Source organism: Pseudopipra pipra, chromosome 5, assembly GCF_036250125.1.
Source record: "Pseudopipra pipra isolate bDixPip1 chromosome 5, bDixPip1.hap1, whole genome shotgun sequence".
In the NCBI taxonomy this organism is placed as follows: domain Eukaryota; kingdom Metazoa; phylum Chordata; class Aves; order Passeriformes; family Pipridae; genus Pseudopipra; species Pseudopipra pipra.
Genome location: NC_087553.1, coordinates 68,305,974 through 68,329,657, shown reverse-complemented (window position 1 = coordinate 68,329,657; position 23,684 = coordinate 68,305,974). Strand labels below are relative to the sequence as shown.

The 23,684-nt window shown below is 42.3% G+C and overlaps 2 protein-coding genes across 2 annotated transcripts; one reads left to right on the top strand and one right to left on the bottom strand.

Moving 5' to 3' along the window:
- Positions 1-32: 32 nt before the first annotated feature.
- Positions 33-13,079, bottom strand: DCLRE1C (DNA cross-link repair 1C). Its single transcript, XM_064656459.1, is given in 15 exon segments — positions 33-1,435; positions 1,437-2,389; positions 2,866-2,966; positions 3,827-3,915; positions 5,315-5,369; positions 5,532-5,668; positions 6,274-6,375; positions 7,257-7,397; positions 7,563-7,635; positions 7,883-7,984; positions 8,632-8,687; positions 9,932-9,991; positions 11,056-11,140; positions 12,786-12,837; positions 12,929-13,079. Coding segments are annotated over 15 exon segments (2,151 nt in total). The 5' UTR covers positions 13,038-13,079; the 3' UTR covers positions 33-1,399.
- A 94-nt stretch (positions 13,080-13,173) lies between these two features.
- On the top strand, positions 13,174-22,087 carry MEIG1 (meiosis/spermiogenesis associated 1). Its single transcript, XM_064656463.1, has 4 exons — positions 13,174-13,327; positions 15,827-15,959; positions 18,581-18,743; positions 20,643-22,087. The coding sequence occupies exons 2-4, from the start codon at positions 15,856-15,858 to the stop codon at positions 20,769-20,771; spliced, it is 396 nt and encodes a 131-aa protein (XP_064512533.1). The 5' UTR covers positions 13,174-13,327; positions 15,827-15,855; the 3' UTR covers positions 20,772-22,087.
- The last annotated feature ends 1,597 nt before the right edge of the window (positions 22,088-23,684 follow it).

The following is a 23,684-nucleotide window of genomic DNA, read 5'->3' as shown; positions in this document are numbered from 1 at the left end:
AGTACAGGTATGAAACAAGCCCACAGAATAAGTTCTGCTCTTTCTGACTTTATTCACATAAGTAGTTATAACAGCAGTTCCATTCAGGCTTGCTAAAAAAATCCCAAAAGTTGATAAATCACATTTGGAAATTACATTAACAAATCCCACAAACACTGGACAAGGTGACAGTGAAGAAATACATGGATCTTGAATATCCTTAAAATCATATGTAGATCAGAGCAATGCTTTGTCCCCTCCTGCCCCTGTTCCCAGTGTCAGAATGCTGGCTGGTTTAACATTCACATATCACTAAACATGGCACAAAGACTCAAGGCACACTTGGAGGGGAGAGATGTTGTGTTAAAGGTCTGTTTAATTCTTTGGCATTTAAGACCACATGGATAGGAAACCTCAGGGATTTTCAGATGACTTCTGTGGTTTATTTTATAGGCACTGCAGTTTAACTAAAACCTGAATTACATTTCCATGGTAGAACCTAAGAATTTTGGCACAGAGAGTTATGATGGCACACATGTATAGAGAATATATTGTCTTGATTTGAAAAAGAATTCAGTGAAGTTGAAGAATGTTGCAGAGGAAGTGAAATTTTGTAGTACAGGAGCCTCAAGTAATGCAACCACCTGTCTGGGATAACAGGTTACCTTCTGTTGCCAGAGCAGGCCATGGCTGGTGGCTTGGGAACCACAAGATTTAAAGTTTTTCTGAAAAACAATTCAGAACAAACCAAAACATGAAGGAACTGATGACAAGTTGTATGCAACGAGTTGGAGTTAAAGCATAGACAGTGGTGTGTAGTACCTCACTCAGGAGTTAAGTCAGATGACACCACTTGCTCAGTGTAAAGAGAGACTTCTTGAACAATTTGATTTAACAACAAGCTAAAACCCCCTCACATTCTCAGTAATTCTCTAATTTGTTCTGCAGTTGTTTTTAAAAATAATTGCAGTGAATACTAATTAAATAGTGATAATAGTGATAATACTGCCTTGTTTATGTGGTCATTCCTATGTGTTCCTCCCCACAGTTAGCTGTGGTATTTTATTAAAACCTGAGATCACATTACAAAGGCAAACTCTTAGAGCTCATGATAAACACTAAATTTCATTTAGTGTCCTGTGCTTACTTTTGTCTGGTCCACTTTTTGTCTACTTACAGTCCTGGAGAAATGAACCTCGGGAGGTAGAATGCTTTTACAGTCCCTCCTAGGAATACTTAGTTTTTAGTATTTCATGGAAGGAACAATAAAGTTACACAGACTACAAATTCCTAGTTCTGACAGTAAGATATTTCTGAAAAAAAAAATTGCATGAGTCAGCATAGCTGCATATAGTAATTGGCATTAAAGAGAAAAAGAATTCGGGTATTAATAAACATTTTGAGTATCATCACAATGTAATCAGTTATATCTGTCCTCAGGAGACTTTTTTCTCACTGAGTATGTTTTCCCCTGCTGCAAGCTTCTCGTATAAATGGTACAGTTTATCTGGCTGAGGCACTTCAGCACCAGGAGTCAAGGGAATTTCGAAGTCAGAGGAGCTCTGGGAGTCCCTCCTCAGCTCCAGGTCAGGAGTCCTTGAGCTGTCACTTAGTTCCACCAGCGCATCCTGAACACGAGCAGTGCCAGTCTCTGCAGCTTTCTCACAGCCCTTGCTTTTCAAGTCACAGGCACCATCATAGACACAGGGTCTGCTCTGCCCTGGTGGCTTCCCCCTGCTACTCTCCGGCTGACTGTCCCTGGCAGTCTCCTGCAGCACAGGAACAACTGCTCTGCTCCCACCTTTGCTGAAGTCCAGGGCACTTCTCTCCTGGGAGGTGATAAGCACTGTGTCCATTTGGCTGTCCCAGCCCTGGCTCCCCTGCTCTGATATGTGTGTTGACTGAGAAGAATTTTGAGAGGAGATGTGTGTTGAGTCACTTACTCCATCCGAATCGCTGAAGAGTGACTGGGACCCACCAGCATCTGCTGAAGATGGGATGTTGTCCTCATTTTCAGAGCTTTCCTCTAACTTATTACACATAAAGAATTCATCCCAGCGAGGGACATCGGCATTAGAGTCCTGTTGGTCACTAGTTACTCCACTGAAATTTGCTGTGGAAGTGGCATCTGGCTCATGGGAAAGAAGTTGAACTGTATTTTTTTCAGATTCTTCTTCATCATCTTTTTCATCATCATCATCATCATCATCATTTGATTCCTCACAGTCCACAAAATCTACCTGGAGGGAGGTGTAAGTTGTGGTTGCTTTGTAACTTTCTGTGCTCTCATTAATATTTCCTTCAGCATTTTCAGACTGTCCTGTGCTGGATGGCCTGCTCTCTCCTGTCTGCTGTTTTGGAATCTTAGGCCTTGCAGAAGTTAATTCTGAATCAAAGAGATCATCTTCATCTGTCAGGAAACGAACAGAAAAAGAAAGTCACTAAGAAAAGCTCACATCTCTGCTAAAATCTCGTTGAGAGCAAAGTTTTAATAAAAATTCATTTAGTATAAATTGAGGAAAAAGTTCTTTAACCCAGCTGGAGACTTTGCAGGACGTTACTGACAGTGTTTGCCATGCCTTGTCCAGCTCAGTGCCTCACAGAGGGGCAGTTAGAACAAGCTTTCCTAGGGCTGGTTCAGGACTCTGGGAAGGAACTCTATCCAAAGACTGAAAGGGCTGTTGAGCAGCAACTACATTTTAAGACTGCAAACAAGTGTGTTTTTACACAATTAGTGCTCTTAAAATCCAAAGTTAATTTATATTTTTCCTTTCCAATTGTTGTTTTGAACACAAAGACAGACTGTGGTGAACACTGAGGCTTTTGGCACCTCTGCTTAGTCTCAGACTCTCACTTAAGGTGCAGTAGCACCATCAAAACCTTTACCTGTATCAGATAATTCTCTCTTGTGGACTCTCTTCAGTGTTCCTAAGGGCTTGTACCTGGGTTCCGTGTTTCTCCTGTATGACCTGCATAATGGCTTTAATCTGAGGGGAATGAGAAAAGCAATTATGTTTAGAACACAGCAGACACTTTCAGGAGCAGAAGTAAAACTTTTAACTTGATATAAGTACACTGCTCTATGCCTTTCACAGGCACTGCAGCAAAAATGTTAAAGCAAAGGCAGCAATACCTAGGTCAAAGCTTTTGATTCACTGGTGAGCTTGAGCAGCTTAAAGGTAGAGATCTGTCATTTCAACATATTTACCTTAAAACATGTACGTCATTTGGAAGCTATCTTGTAGTTCCTTGCTTAATGAGACAAGATGAGAGGGTTCAAAATCTGACTGCAGTTTTATTCAATAACTGATAAGTATAAAGTTTCCTTTCTTAATTAAGGAGGAAAAGAAAAAAGGAACAGAAAAAGGAGTCCTGGTTTTGTTCAGACTGAGTGACACCACTGCTCTCCTGCTCTGTGAGAGTGCTTTCTAAGCTGCCAACACCTGCAAGAGAACTGGCCTCTGATGCAGAGGGGAGGTGTTCAAGACCTCAAGGAAACCCTTTTTAAAAGAAACTTCTGAGAAGTTGCAATGAAATAGAAATGGGTCACAGAACACAGTGAGATGAATGTGTATTCAGCTTCCAGAGTTTACCAGCAGGAAAGCCTCTACACATAGATAGAAGTAGTGTGTGGAATACAAACTCTCACACTTAACTCAGCATACAAGTGTGCTTCAGAAAGCTCAAATCTGTGGCACTGAATATAGAGGAAAAAAAGAAAAAAGAATTATAAGACCAGTAAAGCAAAAGGCAGTGCCCCTTCTGAGAGGCCAGAATTCAGGAGGGAAGTTGTCCTCACAAGAAGAGAGTTTGGACCACCTCCATCCAGCAGCCATTTGTCACTTACATTTCCATTACTTTGTCCTCTGTCCCACCCAGTGGCAGTACGTTGGGATACACATTCACAGGACAGATATAGCTCAGGAAATCCTTAATCTAAATTCCAGAGAAGAAGCAATTTGATAAGTTACATCAACAGTTAAGAATTTCACTTAAAGGCAGCACTGATGCAAGAATACCAAAAACTACAACCACTGGTCTCGTGTAAAGACCAATGCGACCCATGAGCTAAACTCTATCCAAGTGGATAGCTCTGGAACAAGAAACAAGTGTGAAAGGATTCTGAAAAGTCAGCCTCACCTAACACCTCACTGCAATCATCAACTTCTACAGACCATCACTATCTCTGAAAAAAAAGGCTGGACAGATTTGGAATGTGATCCAGCACTTCCCTGTCCTTACTGCTGTCAATATTTTCAAACCTGCATTTTTCTTACTGGACTTCAAGTCCCTATGTGTGCAGATCAGGTATGCCCTTCCTCGGAGACTTTTCCTAAAGTCTCCCTTCAGTCCCCTGTAAAAGCCCATTTTGACAAAACACATCAGTTTTTCCAAGCCTTACTCTGTTCTCTTCTGGATGCTCTCCAGACAGAAAATTTCTTGAAGAATTGTGTTCAGTTTGCAGCACTCCACTCCAGCTGAGGCTTTGTCAGCGCTGAGCACTGGAAACACTTGCAGGTTGCAGATTACACTCCTATCTGTACAGACAGCAGGGCCCATCTATTTTTGCACGTGGAAGAAGGAGTGTTACAGTTACACTACCCCCCATATTCCACCAGTAAACCTGTCACGTTGTGTGTACTATGCTAATACCTCCATTTAAAATTCCTTATGGAAGAGCAAACTAAAACTTAAACAGGATCTTAAAAAGAGGACTGTCTTCCTGGGGCTCTGAATAATCTCCATTTTGTATGAGGAAAGGCTTTGTTAGGTTCCTTATTGGCGCTGATCCAGTTTCAGTTTTTTAGGAGAGAGAAGTGTTTTTAGAACTGGATTGAGTCACATTAAATCCTCTGGGGAGGATGCTGCCACGACCAATTTCCTTTTATTCCCTAACACAGAAAGAGGAGTAGCAGTGGCAGATAGGATGTGAGAAAATTCTGTTTACATGTGTGGGCAGGGAAATAGAAGGCAAACCTACCCAAAACTGAGTCACGGTAGATAAACAATGTATTGAAAACCAAAACTCCATGCTTTAAGCATTGCATAGTTACACAATAATCTAAAATACAAAGGCAGGCAGCAAACTTATGACCTATATGCTGAGAACAGAGAACAAAAAATAGGCTTGTAATCCTGCCCTTCTTTAATATACTACTCTGCAGCTATACTAAAACATGTTTCTCTATCTTCAGCATCAGGACTTCTTATCCCCTTATGTCTTATTATTGACAAGATTTTTTTTTGTGTCAGGTCATGTCATTCACTCCAGAACAATCAAATCTCCTTTATGTTTTCTTAATCATTGTATATTCAGAACTACAAGTATACAAACCTCGCTGTATGAAGAGTGGAAAGAGAAACAAGCTCTGTATGTTCTTTCCCCAGTCCTAAAAAACAGAGGTGGCATAAAAATTAGATAACTGCTCTTCATCCTCAGTCAACAGTCAAGCATAACCTGCTCTTAAAGTCCATTTTGAGATTTAAGTATACAAGTGTCAGTTAAGATATGTTTCTCAAACAACAGGTTTCTGTGTGGCCCAAATGCTCACCTCACGATTACATTGGTTTTCTTGATCCTTTCCCCAAACCATATAGTGGAGGGTTTGATGCTGATTATGTGCAAAGGAGTTCCACTTCGGCAAGTCAGCCCACAGGGCAGTCTGTTCCCTCGGAAGCAGTCATCATCCTGCCCAATGCAAGATAAAATTAAGTGCAACAGGGACAGTTTTTTCCCCTCCAAGAAATTAGGCAACATAGTATTTAGGCAGACCAAGATCTCTCACTTCCAACTCCCTTGAAACACTCTGCACATTGCTTCCTTAGTGCAGATGGCAAAGCAAATCAGTCATAGAGACCAATGCCCCAAAGTGACATCTCTGCTTCTACCTCAGCTCCTCCAAGTTGGAGCCTCCAGCTTGACAGACATCCTGGAAAGGGAAGGCCATGTGCTACAACCACACAGTGCATGGCTGCAGCAGGCATTATCTGAGCTGCTTTTGATACATTTAAATGGATAATACCCAACTGATCTAATCTGCTGCTTGTTTTACTTCACTTAATACAATTTTCAGGTTTCAAATACAATTAAACTATTTCCAGCATAAGCTAATATATTTTTCCCTTTTTTCTTTTTTTTTTTTAAAACTTCAACCTGCTAACTAAAGTTCTCACTCTTCTTTACATTAAGCCACCATTTCACCAGTCTTCATTAGCACAACAAGCCCAAAACACAGCACCTATAGCCGCACTTTCACAGCAAAGTTAGCAGAGGCTCTGCAGAATGATACACACCCAAGGATGTCGACAGGCATGGATCTGAGTGTGTCGGTCTGTAGTGAGATGGCACAGGATTTCTGGCATGTTCCTGAACATATCAGGTTTGTTCGTGTGCACCTAGAGAAAGGCAGAGTTTACTCTTCATTATCTCAGTGTGTTTGCCAGGCTGCAGCTCGAGCTTCTGCATAGATGTGCTTCTGCTCTCCCCAAATACGAGGAGGCATTTAAAAACTACTCCCACTAATAACGTCCAAACAGAGACGTGTGAGCCAAAATTTGGACATCTAGAAGAAGTAGAACATATCTCTTATGCTGAGGAGGGAAGAATATAATCAGAAAGTCAGAATATATCTGCTCACTATTAATGTTGTATGTAAATGGCTTTTATCATTCACAAGATAAAAGGGAGAGAGGTAAACACGGAGCTGGAAAACTGGGAATTAACTTCTGTTTGGAAAGTACAGATGTCATTGCAATCTACAACTTCCTTGTGAGGGGAAGAGGAAGGGCAGTCTGATGTCTTCTCTGTGGTCACCAAAGACAGGACAGGAGGGAATGGCCTGAAGTTGTGTCAGGGGAGGTTTAGGTTGGATATTAGAAAAAGGTTCTTCACCCAGAGGGTGGTTAGGAAGTGGAACAGGTTCCCCAGGGAAGTGGTCACAGCACCAAGCCTGGACAGTCAGAGTTCGAGAAGCATTTGGATGATACTTTCAGGCACATGGTGTGACTTTTGGGGACGGTCCCGTGCAGGGCTAAGGGCTAGACTCAATGATCCTTCCAATGATCCCTTCCAACTCAGCATATTCTGTGATTCTGCTCCAGACTGGAATCAACTAGTTAACTCATTCTGAGCACAACTGCAGCTTCTTAAGGGCAGTTAATGAAAGCAGGCACATCTATAACACACAGCAGCCCTCTGAACAGCCACTGCCAGCTCGGTGACTGGCCACAATCATTACTGAGGATCTATTCCAAAGCAACAATCATAGAAACATTACCTTGATTCCGAGTTCCTCACTGAGGTTTACGAATAAATATTCATATCCATAAGCAGCTTTGCAGTTCAGCCACACAACATGACAGCGGGACAGTGAGGTCCAGCTTCGCACTAACTCCAAGATCCCATTTAAACATTCCTCCTGAAAAGTGTAGAAAATGCTGTGAATCATCTTTGAAGATACTTTCTATGTGTCGCAATTTGGAAATGCAAAATGGCATTGTCTTGCAAGAGTTACATAAAAAAGGGATGGTTAATTAATCAGCAGTTTTAAGGACCTTTCCTCTCACAGCTTATTTGGACTTACCCGGCTTGGTATGTGATAAAATTTGGGATCACAAAAAGTAGTGTCCAAATACACACTCTGGATGTCTTTTACTCTGGAGGAGAGAAATGTGATATCAGAGGGAATATTGCATCACAGTACTAAGACTCACCACTTTCTCTTTTCAAAAGGAAGCAAATCTACCTCTGTATTATGAAGAACAAATCAAAGGGGTTTTGTAACTGCAGCATTGCAATTATATTTAATCCAGAATAAAAAATGAGGAAAAAATTAGTACATTATTCCTGAATTGTCCATGCCATATAATCTTTTATTCTTTCTAAATCCCACCGATAGCTCACCTGGTCCCTGAATGCAAAAGCTCCATTCTGGCTGCTTCTCCCTTTGCAAGTCTGAAATCCCCTGTGTACAGCACAGTGCCATTCTCACCTTCAAACAGAAACCTGCAAACAGCAACAGCTGGGTCAAATGCAGCAAAATAAAGCATTAAATGGCAGGTGGTGATTTGTTACCTTGCTTAGGGCAGTCGCCATTGACTAACCTGTAATAGAAACACTGGGCTCAACTTGGTTCTACAGTAATTTCAGATAAAACAAAAAAATCAGACACAGTATGTCTGGAAAGTAACCTGTGCCTGGCCCAGTCAGAGTTGAAGACAAAAGCCTCACAAAATCAATGAGGGTGGCCCAGCTGTCTGTTGGAGCCAAAGGCATCTATTGGGCAGCTGTATCTAGAGCTGGGCACCTTCTTTTTAATGTCATACTCAAGAAACGGAGGATTTATTTTCAATAACAGTTTTGTATGTAATTTTTAAGTACAGCTGAAATCACTCAGGCACAGGGAAAAGTAATCTGCCCCACCAAGGTAACAACTTCCATCTGGACAGATCCCAGATAGTACTGTGGTTTTCCAACCTTCATCAAAGGTGGTGGGCCACAATAGTATTTCCTCCAAGTAAGAATTTTAAATTCATTAGCTTCTTCTAGTTGGAAAAAAAAAAAACCAACACCACAACCCAAAACAGTACTCAGTGAGAACTCTACAGGACAGATCTCTCAGCAGAAACATTTAGAGCATTGAAAGTACATACATGACTGAACCTGGACAGTGACCAGCTGGCAGAAGTGTCACCACTACATCTTCTTTCTGGAAGAGATGGGTTAGCATTATTTACACAGTGTAGCAAGTACTACCAGTACTTTTATCAGCACAATGAAAGTAACACATTACTCTCCACAGCCTCTTGAAGAATTTAGCATTTAAATCAAGAGTCTCTTCACATTGCAACAAGCACTAAAGAGCAACGAGCATCCTGTCATGTCTGAAGAAAGGACCAAGTATTGTAAGGTACCTATAAAGCAAGTTGGACATAAGACAGTCCTAATTCCCTAGTTCCTGGTGAGCAAGTACAGAATCACAGAATAGTTTAGGCTGGAAGGAACCTTTAAAGTTCATCCAGTCCAACACCCCTGCCCCGGGCAAGGACATCTTCAACTAGATTGGATTGCTCAGTCTCATCTATCCTGAAACTGAATGTTTCCAGGGATGGGATATCCACCACCTCTCTGGGCAACCTGTTCCAGTGTTTCACGATATTCATTGTAAAAAACTTCTTCCTTGTATCTAGTCTGAATCAACCCTCTTTTAGTGTAAATCTACCACCCCTTGTTCTGTCCCTACAAGCCCTACTAAAATGTCTTTCCCCATTTTTCTTATAAGCCCCCTTAAAGTACTGAAAGGTCTCCCCAGAGCCTTCTCTTCTCCAGGCTGAGCAACCCCAACTCTCAACCTTCCCTCAGATGTAGCCCTTCCCCTTTTTGGTAGCCATCCTCTGGACCTGCTCTAACAGGTCCATGTCTTTCCTGTATTGGGGACTCCAGAGCTGGACACAGCACTCCAGGTGGGGTCTCCTCAGAGCAGAGCAGAGAAACAGAACCCCCTCCCTCAACCTGCTGCCCACAGTTCCTGTGATGCAGCCCAGGACACATTTGGCTTTCTGGGCAGCCTCCCATCTACCAAGCACCCACGAGCACCATGGAAATGGCATCTTGGGATACACTTTGTGTGGAGATCCTCTACTAGATCTTAACATTTTGCATTTAAAGCTTGTTAATTAAAATAAGCCAGAAGATACAAAGTGAAAAAAAAATCACAGGAGCAATAGGTAAGCTGGTAATGCCCTGGAAAGGCATTACCAAAAGAATGCTATGATTGTAAGAACAAAGCAAGGCAACAGAATTCATTGGCTGCACATCCACGAGAGGAGGGTAACATGCATTTTAAAAATAGCTTATCCTCTTAGGATGTTACAGGTAAGGTGTTTCCCATACTCATATAAACAGCATTACTGTCCATTACTAATATATGAATCTTTTTTTCCTGGAACTTACCTCACCAGATGTTTCATCTACTAAAGAAATCTGAGTTGGAGTTTCAACTTCCAGTGCAACCTGTAACAAAATGATTAATTGCATTATAGGATTTACTGGACATTGTGTTTCATGGTTTTGGCTGGTATTCATTATCTAGATATCTCTAGCACTCACTGTGGTTATTGCTAAGCCTGTAAAATCAAAGTAATTTTCCCATAGTCATGAATTTCCATTTCCAGTGGGAAAAAAAGTGTCCTAAAAGTTGTCTAAAAATGAAATGGAGATGCCTCAACCAAGGTGTACATACCTAAAAAAGTTAGAGCATGTGGGACTTATTACAGCAACAGCTCTTCTTTCTGTGGCTGGATCATATGCCTTATTTTGGATGATTGCAAGACCCAAGACATCCCAGTCCTAGAGCATGGCAGTGGATCTTTCTAAGACAGATCTGTGCTACAGCACTTCCCACTGCCCCCTGTTACCAAGAGAGCCCACAGACCACAGGGAACATGGATTCCTGTGTTTGTGCAGAAGAGATTATTTTTATTTCTGTAAAAAAAACCACATTCAATTTCATGTTGCCTGTGTCTGCAAAGGGAAGGAAATAACTACAAGTCACACCTGGACATGATACTGATCCCTTGAAGTTTGGCTCCAAACAGTGGAAATCATGTAAACTGATTTAGTTCTTCAGTGACTTCACATCATTAAAACGTTTTCATTTTAGAGATAGTCCATTTTCCAAAAAGCAAAAGGAAAATAATATAACTACAGGTTATATATTCTCCAAGCAGTAAGAGATTTTAAATTAAGCAAAAGAGAAATTAATTAAGGACAGGAGCAAAAACACATGAGCAGGGTAAGGAAATGAATACAGAGATACAAATGATCAATGTAAAGATGATGGCCATGTAAAGCTGAGGGTGAGAGGAAAGGAAAAACTCATGAGAAGGGAAAAATAATTAAACATCAATAAACCAATCCCACACAGCAAGCAGCAGAAAAGACACATTGTTGGAAATACTTAAGACCTGAAACATTGTATCGACACCAACATTTAGGCATTTCTGAGGAGCAGAAGCTTCTTCTTTCCTAGAATCACTGCTTGGAAAACGTTAATTTAAAAATAAACACAAACTCACAATATGATTCTCCCAAAACTTGTATTTCCAGTTAGACAACAGCAATTCCTTAGTTACTGGTGAGCAGTATAGTTTAACTTTCAAGCTGTGAGGAGACAAAAAGCAGAGAGAAGTGTGTTTTAAAGTAGAGGCAAGGAACAATCTAACGACACATCAGCACCTGGCACCCAGCACATCAAAACCTGTGCTCAGAACACTCTCTCATGTGAAGAGACCTGCAGAACAGGAAGCCTGCAGGCTTTCCTTCCACACAGCAAATCCAAACTTACCTCTGTGTACCCATGCCTGCATGGATTTTTGTAGACACAAATGAAGTGGTCACATGTACAGGTGTACATGTTTCTGTTGCTATACCCACACCCCTGGATCAGGTGTTTGGGGCAGTCAGCATTCAGCAGAACTTAGAATACTCCCTATTAATCTTGTGCACAGTGCAGAGACCTGATGAGCAAAAAGATATTCTCTGCTTGCATCTGAGGAGAGGCAACATCTACTCTAATAAATGAAAAGTGCCAGGGAGCTATCCCACAACCTCCCTGGGCCCATTCCCATGTTTGACCACCCTCATGGTGAAAAATGTGTCCCTTGCCCTTTTGTTATGCACCTCCAAGAAGAGTCTGGCTCCATCTTCTCTATCCCTACCTGCAAACAGTGACACACAGCTGACTCCTACTCCCACAGCTGCAGACATCCAGTGCTCAGGCTCTCCTCACACATCACACACTCCTGCCCCAGAACAGCGTGGTGATCCTGCTCCAAACACCTGTCGGGTGTTTTTTTGTCCAGGGGAGCCTAGGACGGGACTAAATACTCCAAAAAGAAGTCTCACAAGTACTGGCCAGAGTAGAACAATTGTCTCCCTCAACTTGCTGGCCTTCTTCACAGCACAAGCACAGACAGCACTGTCAGTGTGCACTTCCAGGGAGTAACAGCAGAGATCCTTATGAAGTTCCACAAGGCCAAGTGCACCTGAGTTTGGGTAATCTCAGCATTAATACAGACTGTGGTATGAATGGATCAAGAGCAGCCCTGTGGAGAAGGTCTTGTGGGTCCTACTGGATGAAAAAATGAACATGAGCCTGCAGTGTGCACTCACAGCCCAGAAAGTCAACTGCATCCTGGGCTGCATCACCAGCAGGCCGAAGGAGATGATTCTCCCCCTCTGCTCTGCCCTTGTGAGACCCCACCTGGAGTGCTGCATCCAGCTCTGGGGTCCTCAGCACAGGAAGGACAGGGACCTGTTGGAGTAGGTCCAGAGGAGGCCACAAAAATGATCCAAGGGCTGGATCACTTATTTCTCCTATGGAGACAGGCTGAGAGAGTTGGTGTTGTTCAGCATAGAGAGGAGAAGGCTCTGGGGAGCCTTCAATATTGCCATCATTCAATACTTAAAGGGGGCTTATAAGAATGATGGAGAGGGACATCTTACAAGGATAGAGGAGAATCACTTTAAATTGAAAGCTTAGGTAGATAAAAGGGAAAAACTTCGTATAGTGAGGTGGATTATACACTGGCATAGCTCGCCCAGAGAAGCTGTGGCTGCCCCATCCCTGGGAGTGTTCAAGGCCAGGCTGAACGGAGCTTGGAGCATCCTGGTCTAGAGGAATGTGTCCTTGCTGTGACTTATAACCTACGGCAGCTCCTCAAGCTGTTTTGCCCACGCTTTGCCGCGCACCAGCCGCCTCCCCCTCAGCGCTGCCGGTCCCGTCCCCCCTCATCCTCCGCCGTACCTGCCCTCCAGCCTGCTCTTCAGGGCGGGCGCCCGCAGCCCCTTCATGTGATCTGGGGGGAGAGAGAGAGGCACGGCGGTCACTGGGGTGTAGGGGAGGTGTGGCGCACCCCGGGACGCTCCCGGTCCCTCGCGGCCGCTCACCCTTGTGGCAGTGCGACAGGAAGAAGGCGCGGGCGCGCAGGTTGTGGTGATCGAAGCGGTCGATGGACAAGGCCGGGTACTCGTGCATGCGACCCCCGAACCGGCTCATGGCCGCCGCCGGCGCCGTGCGCTTCCGCCTTCACCCCCGGTCCCCAGCCAATCGCGACGCAACCCCGCCCCCCGCCGGCCTATCAGAGGCGGGCACGGCCCTTTTAAAGCGGCCATGGCGGGCGGTTGCCTGGCGACCGTTGGCGTCGTGAGGGGGGACCCGCGTGAGGGGACCCGGGGCGGGGCTGGGGGGAGCTGCCCTGAGAGGCGCCGCTGCCATCGCGCCTCGGCAGCCGCTCCGCCCCGCCTCGCTTGGGAGGAGACCCCCTGGCTTGCGACTCCCGAAGCGAGGTGGGCCCTCTTAAGGGCTGGGTGGGCGGGTGGCTGTGGGAGCAGCGCGGGGTTGCGGTCACATCGTTGTCACATCGGGACGAGACGTCAACCTGCGCACCTCGGCGCGTACGAGCAACCGTCTTGTAGATTCTGCCCAGTTCTGGGCCCCTCTGTTCAGGAAGGATATTGAGGTGCTGGACCAGGTCCAAAGAGCAACAAGGCTGGTAAAGGGACTCGAACACAAATCCTGTGAGGAGAGGCTGAGGGAGCTGGGGTTGTTCAGCCTGGAGAAGAGGAGGCTCAGGGAGACCTCATCACTCTCTACAACTCCCTGAAAGGAGGTTGCAGCCAGGTGGGAGTTGATCTCTTCTCCCAGGCAGCTATCAGCAAGACAAGAGGGCGTGGTCTTAAGCTCTGCCAGGGGAGGTTTAGGTTAGATATTAGGAAAAAATTATTTACAGAAAGGGTAATCAGGCATTGAAATGGACTGCCCAGGGAAGTGATGGATTCTCCGTCCCTGGAGGTTTTTAAGATGAGACTGGATGTGGCACGTAGTGCCATGGTCTGGGAACCACGGTGGTGTTGGATCAAGGGTTGGACTTGATGGTCTCTGAGGTCTTTTCCAACCTGGCTGATTCTATGGAAGAGGGGAAGCTTAGGTTAGATATTAGCAAGAAATTTTTTTACGAAGCGGGTGGTGAGATGCTGGAAAAGGCTTCTCAGAGAAGTTGTGGCAGCCTCATCCCTGGAAAGGTTCAAGGCCAGGTTGGACAGGGCTTGGAGCAACCTGGTCCAGTGAGAGGTGTCCCTGCCAATGGCTGGGGGTTTGGAATGAGGTCTTTAAGGTCCCTTCCAACCCAAACCATTCTAGGATTCTGTGAAACCTCTTAGTGACTTTTCTGGGACCCCAAACAGGCCCTGTGTTTGCTGACTCGGGGTAAGTGATGTAGGAAACACAACCATCTCCTCCTGCTGCTCTGGTCCAGAGCCTCTCCTACATGGGGACATGGGGCTCCTGCCTGGGCTGAGGATGCTGCAGGGCCCCCTGTCCTGGACCCAAGGTGCCCCTACCCTTCAGCTTAAAATTTGCTGATAAACATGGCTGTGTGCCCTAGGATTACCAAAGCTGGTGAAGATACAGACGACGCTTCTCCCCACTATCCAGCACCAGGCACACAAGCTGTGACCCACAGCCCTGCTCCCTATGCTGACATGGAGCCCCTAACTCACGGCAGCAGCTGATTTTTCAGACACATCCTGTTCCTGCTCCAGTGGCTGGAAGTTAAAGCCCCCCACCTGAGCCAGCAGCTGACATCATAGGCCAGAGGTGCCCTTGTCCCCAGTCTGACTCCAGGAGCTGGCACCAGTGTTCACTCATGCACAGGTCTCACCAGCAGCTGGCACTTTGTCCTTCATCACACACATATATGGGATACAAAGTGAGATTATGCACAGAGGTGCTTAAGATTTAAGAAGATACAATAGGGTAGGACAGTCTGTGCTGATCAGGCGTGGGGCTTAGCCAGGCACACATTCCTCACAGGTCTGTACCGCTCTATGGATTCCCACACCTTTCCAAGTCTGGGTCCCCCTGGTTCACAGTACTATCAGTGCAAAGTCCAGGCTGCTCTTCTTGGTGCCTGTAGTTTCTTGATAGCCCATCCACGGGTGCGAGTGGTGAGGTTTGTTTCTTTTCATGGTCTTTCTTTTTTTGTCAGGTCCTTGTCTCTTTATATTTTGTTTCTGTTTTCCCCCCTTTTCCCTAATTTCCCAATTGACAAGGGGCTCTGATCAGAGAACCTTACTGGAATAAACATTCTCACACTCCTCTCCTGCCCCATCAATTGATGTGACTGACCAGGTTTGGTTCTCATCACCACATCCCTCATTTACTGCTCAGGTCTGAGTCCCCATATGTTCTTTTTTTATGGCTTCCTCCCTTTCCTGTAATCCCTTACTGCACTTAAAATGGCCCTTGAGCAGATGCCCTTAAGGAGCAGACACTCCCCTCCCTCAAACCCTTGTGTAACTGTTAAGGAAACCACTATACACCAGCCCAGGCTAGTCAGGATTCCACAGTAATTGTGTTATGATTAAATTAGTAAATGTGTTCCTAAAGCCAAAACAGAGATATATGAAATCTCACTATTTACCCTAAATGAAGAGTAGGCAAACATTCTCATCTTTAATAAAGTCCACTTCACTGTTCAACAATTCTCTTTAAATGAAAACTATTGGTATTAGGCTGAATATTTTCTTACCACTCTCTTGAATTCTTTCATTTGCCTTTATCTGTCTGTTGTCTTTTGTCTCGTCCCTGAATTCCTGGCTGGAGTACAGCTGTCTCCTGCTCTGGTGCAATGAAAACAGCTCTGTGCATGGAACTTGGACACACTAAAATAGACAAAGAGTACAAATTTTTAAATAGCAGCCCAATATCAGGATGGTGCTTTTGTTATTTGAAGTCACCAAGCTGGAACTTTGAATATATGACCTTTATATCTGTTTTTTGAGCAGGAAAGCCTGTGGACAGGCACCCTGAATTAATGGTGACTCAGGAAGCAGCAGACCTATCTGGATGTTTTGAAGAAGCACATTCATTAGGTGAATCCAGCATATCCTCTCAAGAAGTACATAACAGTAGTAACATGTAAGTTATCACAACACCCTTAAATTCATCACAGTTTATAATTTATTAAGATCTAATGTTATTGCTAATCATACTGACTGTCTAAGGTCAATACTGACTGACAACAGTTCTCATCAAACAGTGATGAGCATATGCAGGGCTTGAAAAAAATTCTGTGATGGCTACAAAAGAGCCCTTTGCAGCACAAGACAAAAAAAAATTATGTTGCGATGGATATCTCAAGACTACCCTAAAGATTTAGAATAAGGATATGTGCTTATCCTGTTAATTTGTATGTGACACCTCATAACTGGGTGGGAAAACTATGTTTTGATTTTAGTAAATGGTTGCTTTCAATTGCAAAATGATGCAGAGCCTGGTAAAAGAATGCTTGGAGTGCTGAACTTCAAGAAATATATTACTGTTGCCAGAAAAGAGCCCTTGTGCATATTTTTATTGATCTTTATTAAAGTGTATTCTCTCACTGGCTGCCGCATGAGAGGAGCCCCAAAGAAAAGATACAAGGACTGCATGAAACAACATCTCAGCCTTGGCCATATTGATGACCACAACTGGTCTACTCTGGCCTTAAATCGGGAGGCCTGGAGACACACCATCTATAACGCAGCTGTCTCCTTTGAGAACACACGCAGGATCACTCTCGAGGAAAAAAGGCAACGCAGAAAGAACTGTGTATTGCAGAACACACAATCTAAGGAGTCTTTCTGCTGTGCCTTTTGCAATCGGATATGTCTGTCACATATTGGCCTCATAAGCCACCAGTGTGCCTGTAGCAAATGTGGATAGTGTAGAGGATTGGTTAGAAATGCGAGGACATATGAACATGGCTAAGGCTATGGTTGAGCTGCTAAAGTATAAGACGCAGTCTGACTAGGCCCATGAGAAAGTGTGAGATAGCAGGGCCGTGAGAAAGCAGCAGCGTCCTTGGGTATTCTAAATTGAGCTGAAGAACAGGAGCTAGGCATTACCAAAACAGAGACACTTAACGAGCCACCTGTGTAAACAATGAAAGACAGTTAAGATGATATCACCACCTAACTGAGCACCAATAATGAGCCTAATTTCTGTAATATTCATGAACCTATTATAGAGTGTATATTAAGCTGTTGTCAATCTACAATAAACGAAGTTCCTGGATTCTCACATTGAGGTGTCTAGAGCTTTCCGTCGCGACAGGATAGAGCCTTCCCAAATCTTCGTTCGCGAAGCCTAGCCATGATTCTCTAAGACATGAAAGGCCCTTTCTTTGTTTGCTGATGACTGTCATACAGTCAGATGACAGAGATGCAGAAGTCTGCTAGTTTCATAGTATGGTAACAACAATTCTGCATGTAATTTCCCTGAAGATCTGTATGCTGTGTTGCAAGGTTTTTTTCTAATTTCTGCATTTCTAACAGACCAGTGCCATTTGTGAATTTGATAAGATTTCAGCATTCAACTTCTCAAGCTCTCAGTTGAAATAGGAACAGGCTAAGTAAGGAAATTTTACTCAGAGCACAGGGTTTGGAGGCAGCAAGGAGGGAGGCTGTGTTCTCCCTCTCAGAATCTGTCTCTCATTCCTTGAAGATGCCTTCCTAATTATGGAGCTGAAGCTTGAGTCCTTTCCTAGTTTTGTAATGTCACCATCTCTGATCATACCTGCTAGCCATGACAGTGTTGTATTTTGCTTGCAGATGCAACAGAAGTTCTGTTTTAGTAGCAGAATAAGATATATTGAAGCAAATGAAGTAAAATTTAGATATAAGGTGGAAGTCAAATGATTCTTATTTTTTACGTAAAGTTGAGATGTTTCCCTAGTGAGTTTACCTGGTTGGCAACTTTTTATTATTGCTTTTTTTGTTGTGATAGTTTTTGTTTTGTTTGTTTTTTGGGGGGGAGGTTGTTTGGGTTTTTTTTTTTGGTTTGGTGTTTTGTTTTTTTTTTTTTTACCGTTTAAGTTTCATCTTGTCCCAGTTCTGCTCTGTTCAGGTTTAGCAGCTGATTAATCTATTTACTATTTCTTAGCAAACTGAACAAATGCGTTTTGTGTGAAGAGGAAGTCAGTGGCAGTCAATGCAGGTTTTGATTGGGCAAGGGTAGAAGAGGGTGAATTTTAGTAGGTTGTGTGCTTTGTCTCTGTCTGGTTTCTCTCTCAAGACCTCTTGTCTCTCATCTGCACCGTGGCCATGTGACTGGCCACGCATTTCTCCTTTCTCTTCCTCTCCCATCCTGAGTGTTTGCTGTTCTTCAGGAACAGCCCAGGTCTTCATTCTGTGTCTCTCTCAGTTTGGTGTCGCTACAGGAGGAAGAAAGAAAAAAACAGAAAAACTCTCTGTCCCAAAAGGACAACAACTGCAAAGATGTGAAATTTAAAAATCGCTATTTTTTTTAATGCATCAATATGCACAATTAAATTTTAGTAGATTAAGTCAGGGTGTATATTGAGGTATAGGTAAGTTGGGTTTGAGATCAAATAGTGTATTTAATTTGATTCCAACTGCTTATCACTTTTTTTTTTTAACTCAGTCTTTTAGGTCTGTAATTCCCTTATTTTAAAATTTCGTTTTACCCATTTCTGTATATCCCCATCAAAATCACCTACTTCTATCTTCTCTATTTAATTTTTAAAAATTTAATTTCAGGAAGAAGTCTGAAGTTCCTGGAGTCATGGCTAAAGCTGACATCAAACCAAAATCCATGCATCGTGCCAAAACATGGTCAGATGATGTAGAGAACTTATACAGATTCCAGCAAGCTGGATACAGAGATGAGGTGGAATATAAACAAGTAAAACAAGTTGATGTGGTAAGATTTAGGACTCTGCAAGGGTTATTACTTTAAACTTCTGTCCCATGTTAAATGCTTAAATAAAAATTGAGGTGCTGCTTATTTCCTTTCATTTAGGCTGGGTTCTGATACAGTGTTTTTCCTCACAGGTCTGACTTGAATTCTTGAGCTGTTTTTGTTCCCCCTCTCTTATGCATTTAGAAGCATCACAGATTTCTTTGAATAGATGTAGCTGATAACTAAAGGGAATAATTGAGGAAGGCAATATTTCAAAGTGAGTTCTCTGAAGTTTCCCCATTAGTCTGTCAATGGCTTTGTCAACTTGTTTGTTGTCCAAGGAGTCAGTCCTGGGTCACTATCACCAGCTTCAGCAGTTGGATCGTGTGGCAGCACAGACTTCGTGCACACTCAAAACTTGACCTCTGTTGGAAGTGGAATATTTCCACAATGGAAATATTTGATGCCAGCTGTGGTAAAAGCAGCTGTGATACAGGCTTTTGTCAATACCAAGGACTTGCTCCTCTAAGTATTGGCCATTGAGCTATTGAGTAATGGCCAGGCATTTGGTAGCTACTTGAGGCTCAAAATAGCAACCAAGAGGTTAATACAGCAAGCACACCATCTTTATCAGAGATCTGTAATTTATCTTCCAAAACAGCAAATACAGTATGAAAAATTCACTTTTAAAAGATCTTAAACTCCTCTGCACATAAGAAAGAGCAGAATGTTCCTGAGAAAGTCACTCCTCATCCAGTTAATCATCACACACTACTCCTCACAACACAGCAAAACATTGGTGTGCGTAAGATACAGTTTATTATTTTGTTGTGGGCTCAGTTACCACTGCAAAGGCTGTGGTGTAAATTCCAATAACTGCAGAAGGAAATCCTGTAATTAGTGTGGTAGGATCTGTGCATTTAAGATTTATGTCAGGGCACAACCATTGGCAATTAAACCCTGAGGAACATTAAAGAACACCACAGACTCATTGTAAAATGAGCGTGTGTTCTGTTCCAACCTGCCAGGACCTGGCAGTTATTCTCTTTCAAACACATTCTGAAATGTCTTGTTTACCCTATATTAGGTTTCTATAATGCAGCTGCTATTAATGATGCAATTATAATGTAGGCAGAATGAAGATTAAGGCTGTTTAGACAGACAATGTAAGTAACACAGCTGTATGCCTTTAAGCAATAAGGTAAGTGATGAAACCACTTCTGGGACTCTCCAATTAGAGAAGGTTCTAGTTTGACATCCTGTTGTCAGTCCTGTCTGGAAGAGAAATGAGATTCAGTTTGATCAGAAGCAGTTCACAGGTGTTGAAGCTGCAAAGAGCTACTAAAGCCATAAAGCTGTTGAACATGCAAGTGCTCAAGCCTTTAGTTTAGTTTAAAGCTTCACACTGTGCAACACTGAAGAGCACCAGGGGAGTGCTGGTTTGTTTCATGCAGGACTGATCCTGCTGTGATAGATACAGCTGATTTTATTTTCGTGAGGAAGCATGTTTTTCAAGCTCAGGAAGAAACCTTTAAGTATATGTCAGTCTTACAGAAATGGAATCTTTCAGCCTGCCAGGTTACTCAATTACTGAATAGCATCAACGCTATATTCCTGGACAAGGTATTTTAAAAGCTTTTACTAGTTCAATTTTAAATTTGTCCATCAAATATCCTTGGATATTCATTTCTAGACTTTCTGGGTCACATAACTCTTTGTAGTAAACCTGAAAACTGGTTTCTGACACCTCGTTCTTAATCTGTTTTTAAAAGTTCAGCAAATTAATAGAAAAGCAGTATTTAGATGCAAATGAGGTTTTCCCATGGAATTATACCCTTTATTCCTTGCAAGGTAATGCACAAACCTGGTTTAATGTGAGCGTGTTCAGGTGAATTTATATCCTTTTTATTCTATTTATAGGTAGAGTGTTGGCCAGAAACCGGATTCATTAAGAAACTTCAGAGAAGGGACAATACATTCTTCTATTACAACAAGCATAGAGAATGTGAAGACAAAGATGTCCATAAAGTGAAAGTTTATGTGTATTAGTTTTGTTGTTGTTCTAGTTTGTTTGTTTTTATAAATCTGTCTGCTAAGACCTGCAAGTAAATGAATTGTGTAATCTGACTTACCTTAAGTATTGATGCCATGCTTATATAGAAGGGGGAGTGCTGGAAATGTAGAGAAGGCTGGAGCTATAGACATAGAAACTTCACTTTTTTTCCTCCTATAACTGAAAGTCTTATTATTCCTCATTTTCCTGGTTACAAATGGTTAGACATAAAGATAAAAAGCTGGTAAATGGGCATTATATATTTGGGTTAACTGTGTGTAACATCCATTATAAGTATAGGCACCAACCTTTACTCAATATAATCTTATTGACACTGGCCACAGACTCTTGGTGTAGCTAAGGGTTATGAGACTACAGGGGCTAAAGGGGCTAAAGCGGGACCAGAACATTGACTAAAAAGCAGTGCAAGAATAACAAGCAAAGAATTGAAGTGCAGGACACTGAACAATCAAGTAGCAAGGGCCAGTAATGAGCTGTAAATTTAAAGACTGGTTATTGTGATAGAAACAGTCACAACAAAAACGTCTTTCTGAGCAATAGGTAAGGTATCCGCACAGTATTTTAGTCAGGTGTAAGTATTAATTACTCAAGGAGGAAGTATTAATTGACTTGGTATCATATGCCTTCTTGAGGTGGGGGGTGGATTGTGGACTTACATGTGGTGAGAACAGGGAGTATAAACCTTCTGGGAGGACATGAAATCCACACTATGTATTATTTAAGGTTAGGTAATTTCCACAGATGATATGTGGAGTTTCTGGGCAGTATTAATCTCATCTAACTTCAAATGGTACATTGTCAGCATAATTGACCATTGACAGATTATTGTTATGTAAACCAATAGATATGTTCATGGTAGTTACAGAAAAAATGTTATAAATATCTCCTGTCTCTAGATTGTCAACCAAGGGGTAACTAAACTGAGTTTTAGGCGTAGATTAGCAGTGTACATTTTACTATCTGTCTTAAGGATATTCTTCCTTCATTTGAGCCTAAGATGGAGGCTTCTCAAGAGGCCTATGTGAAATAGAGGACTTACAGCTCCTAGTCAAAATAAGTAGTATGGGTGCAATATTCAAAAGATCCCACTGACAATGGCTGATGATGATGTCCTCATTTATTGAGACTGCTTAGAAAATTTCAGCTTTAATTTGTATAAGCTCTGTTAGAGAAATGACTGAAGGATACTCAGAAGCAACTGTGAAAGTGTTATATTCCAAGAAGGTTTAATGGCACATAAAGAGAGAGTTACTGCAATGGCAGAAATAAAGCATTGCAACTCTACATGTCACTTCAGCCTTTCGTTATGATTTCTTTTTTTGTTTGGAGTGCTCTGGATTTGCTTTTTAAGACAGAATTTTTTGCATACTTTGCAACTAAACAGTGGGAACAGAACAATTACTGAGATAACCCATCTATTTTGTCACTTTAATTTAGTGGATCTCACTTTGTTAACTTCATAGATTCCTAAAAAAGAAATCTTCTAGCGGACGTGAAAAGAGCCTTTTAAAAAATTTGTGAAAAATAGATGTGTTGTACAACCAACTCACACTTATTGACAGAAATTATTGCTATCAGCAAATGCAGAAGAAGGGAGAACATTTCGTACAGCCATTTTCTCTGTCTATAAAAAAGACACAGTTGGGCATTGAAGAGCAGGAATTAAAACTGCAGGGAACTTTTTAGGGTTTGATTTTTTTTCTTTTTTAAGAAAGACTTCTAAAAATTGAAGCAAATGCAAGAAATTATTGTAGTATTCCCTCATTTTACCTGACTACTCCTTAATATTTTTGCCATACTGCTGGATGCTTCTGTCTATATTTTAAGATCAAGAGTGTGCGTTTCTTACAGCCTGTGGGTATTTCATTTCAGATGAGTAGCATGGGAATTCATGTTCCACTTCTGAAATGCTGATTTTATATGAGTTGGCAGATTCTTCTCCCTTTGAGAGAGTGAACTACCTAGATTTTATTACTTATGTTTTTCAGTATTGTCAGTGTGGGAAAAGATTGAATCTCATTGTGATGTTTGAAAGATTAATTGGATGAAAAGGAAAGACAAGCCTTGTAATCAGTGCTGGAGGCCAGTGGACAGACATAGCCTCTGTCAGGACTCTGCTGAATTTGAGAATTCTCTCACTTCATTGCCAGGACAGCAGGTTTTGTACTGGCAGTGATAGATCCAGTGATGATTGTCCTTTGGCATCCAGTTCATATCCAGATTTCACTCCAGTTCATGCTAAACTTAAGGTAACATAACCATTCCTTCAGCCTGTCAAAGTTCTTCCTGATCTGGCTTTGGTGTTCAGCCCTTCTGGCTGAACATGAAGGTGACACTTGAGTACCAACAAAGTTTCCCCTGCTACACTTATGCTGGATGTATCTTTCACTCAGAAGTGCTGTCAGTATTTTGCCTTATCTGACACATCTGTAACTGAAATGTTCCCTAACTCAGTTTTAAGCATGTGGGGAAACGTGAGCGTACTTTTGTCTTAATGTAATGTCACCAACTTGTGAAGAAGTATTGGAAATAAGCAATCTGGAGAAGATATGATTTGTTTTAGGGGTGCCACAAAGTTCATATAAAATAAATAATTTCCAAACATCATTACAGAAACTTTTTTACTGAACTTTAAAGAGCTGGAGATAAAATCTCATCTCTCAGTTTTAGTGCCTTGAGATGAAAATATGTGCTATTTTTCTGATAAGAGTCTTAGTAAAAAGTAATTCTGTGAAAATATCTTCCAAGGTATTTTTTTATCTGTTGGTATTCCTCTTATCAGGGAATACTGTAATGCTCTCAACAGCCATTTGTAGCAGCTCAAGGAGTGGCTGGTAGCAAGGCTCCCTGTGAGCTTGCACTGATCTACTTGCGGTAATTCTAATTCC

Bases quoted from the DNA above. Each gene is read 5' to 3' on its own strand.
- MEIG1 (XM_064656463.1), top strand. From the start codon at position 15,856: ATGGTGACTCAGGAAGCAGCAGACCTATCTGGATGTTTTGAAGAAGCA. The intron at 15,960-18,580 runs GTAAGTTATCAC...ATTTAATTTCAG, and splicing joins GTACATAACAGTAGTAACAT to GAAGAAGTCTGAAGTTCCTG. The intron at 18,744-20,642 runs GTAAGATTTAGG...TTCTATTTATAG, and splicing joins AAGTAAAACAAGTTGATGTG to GTAGAGTGTTGGCCAGAAAC.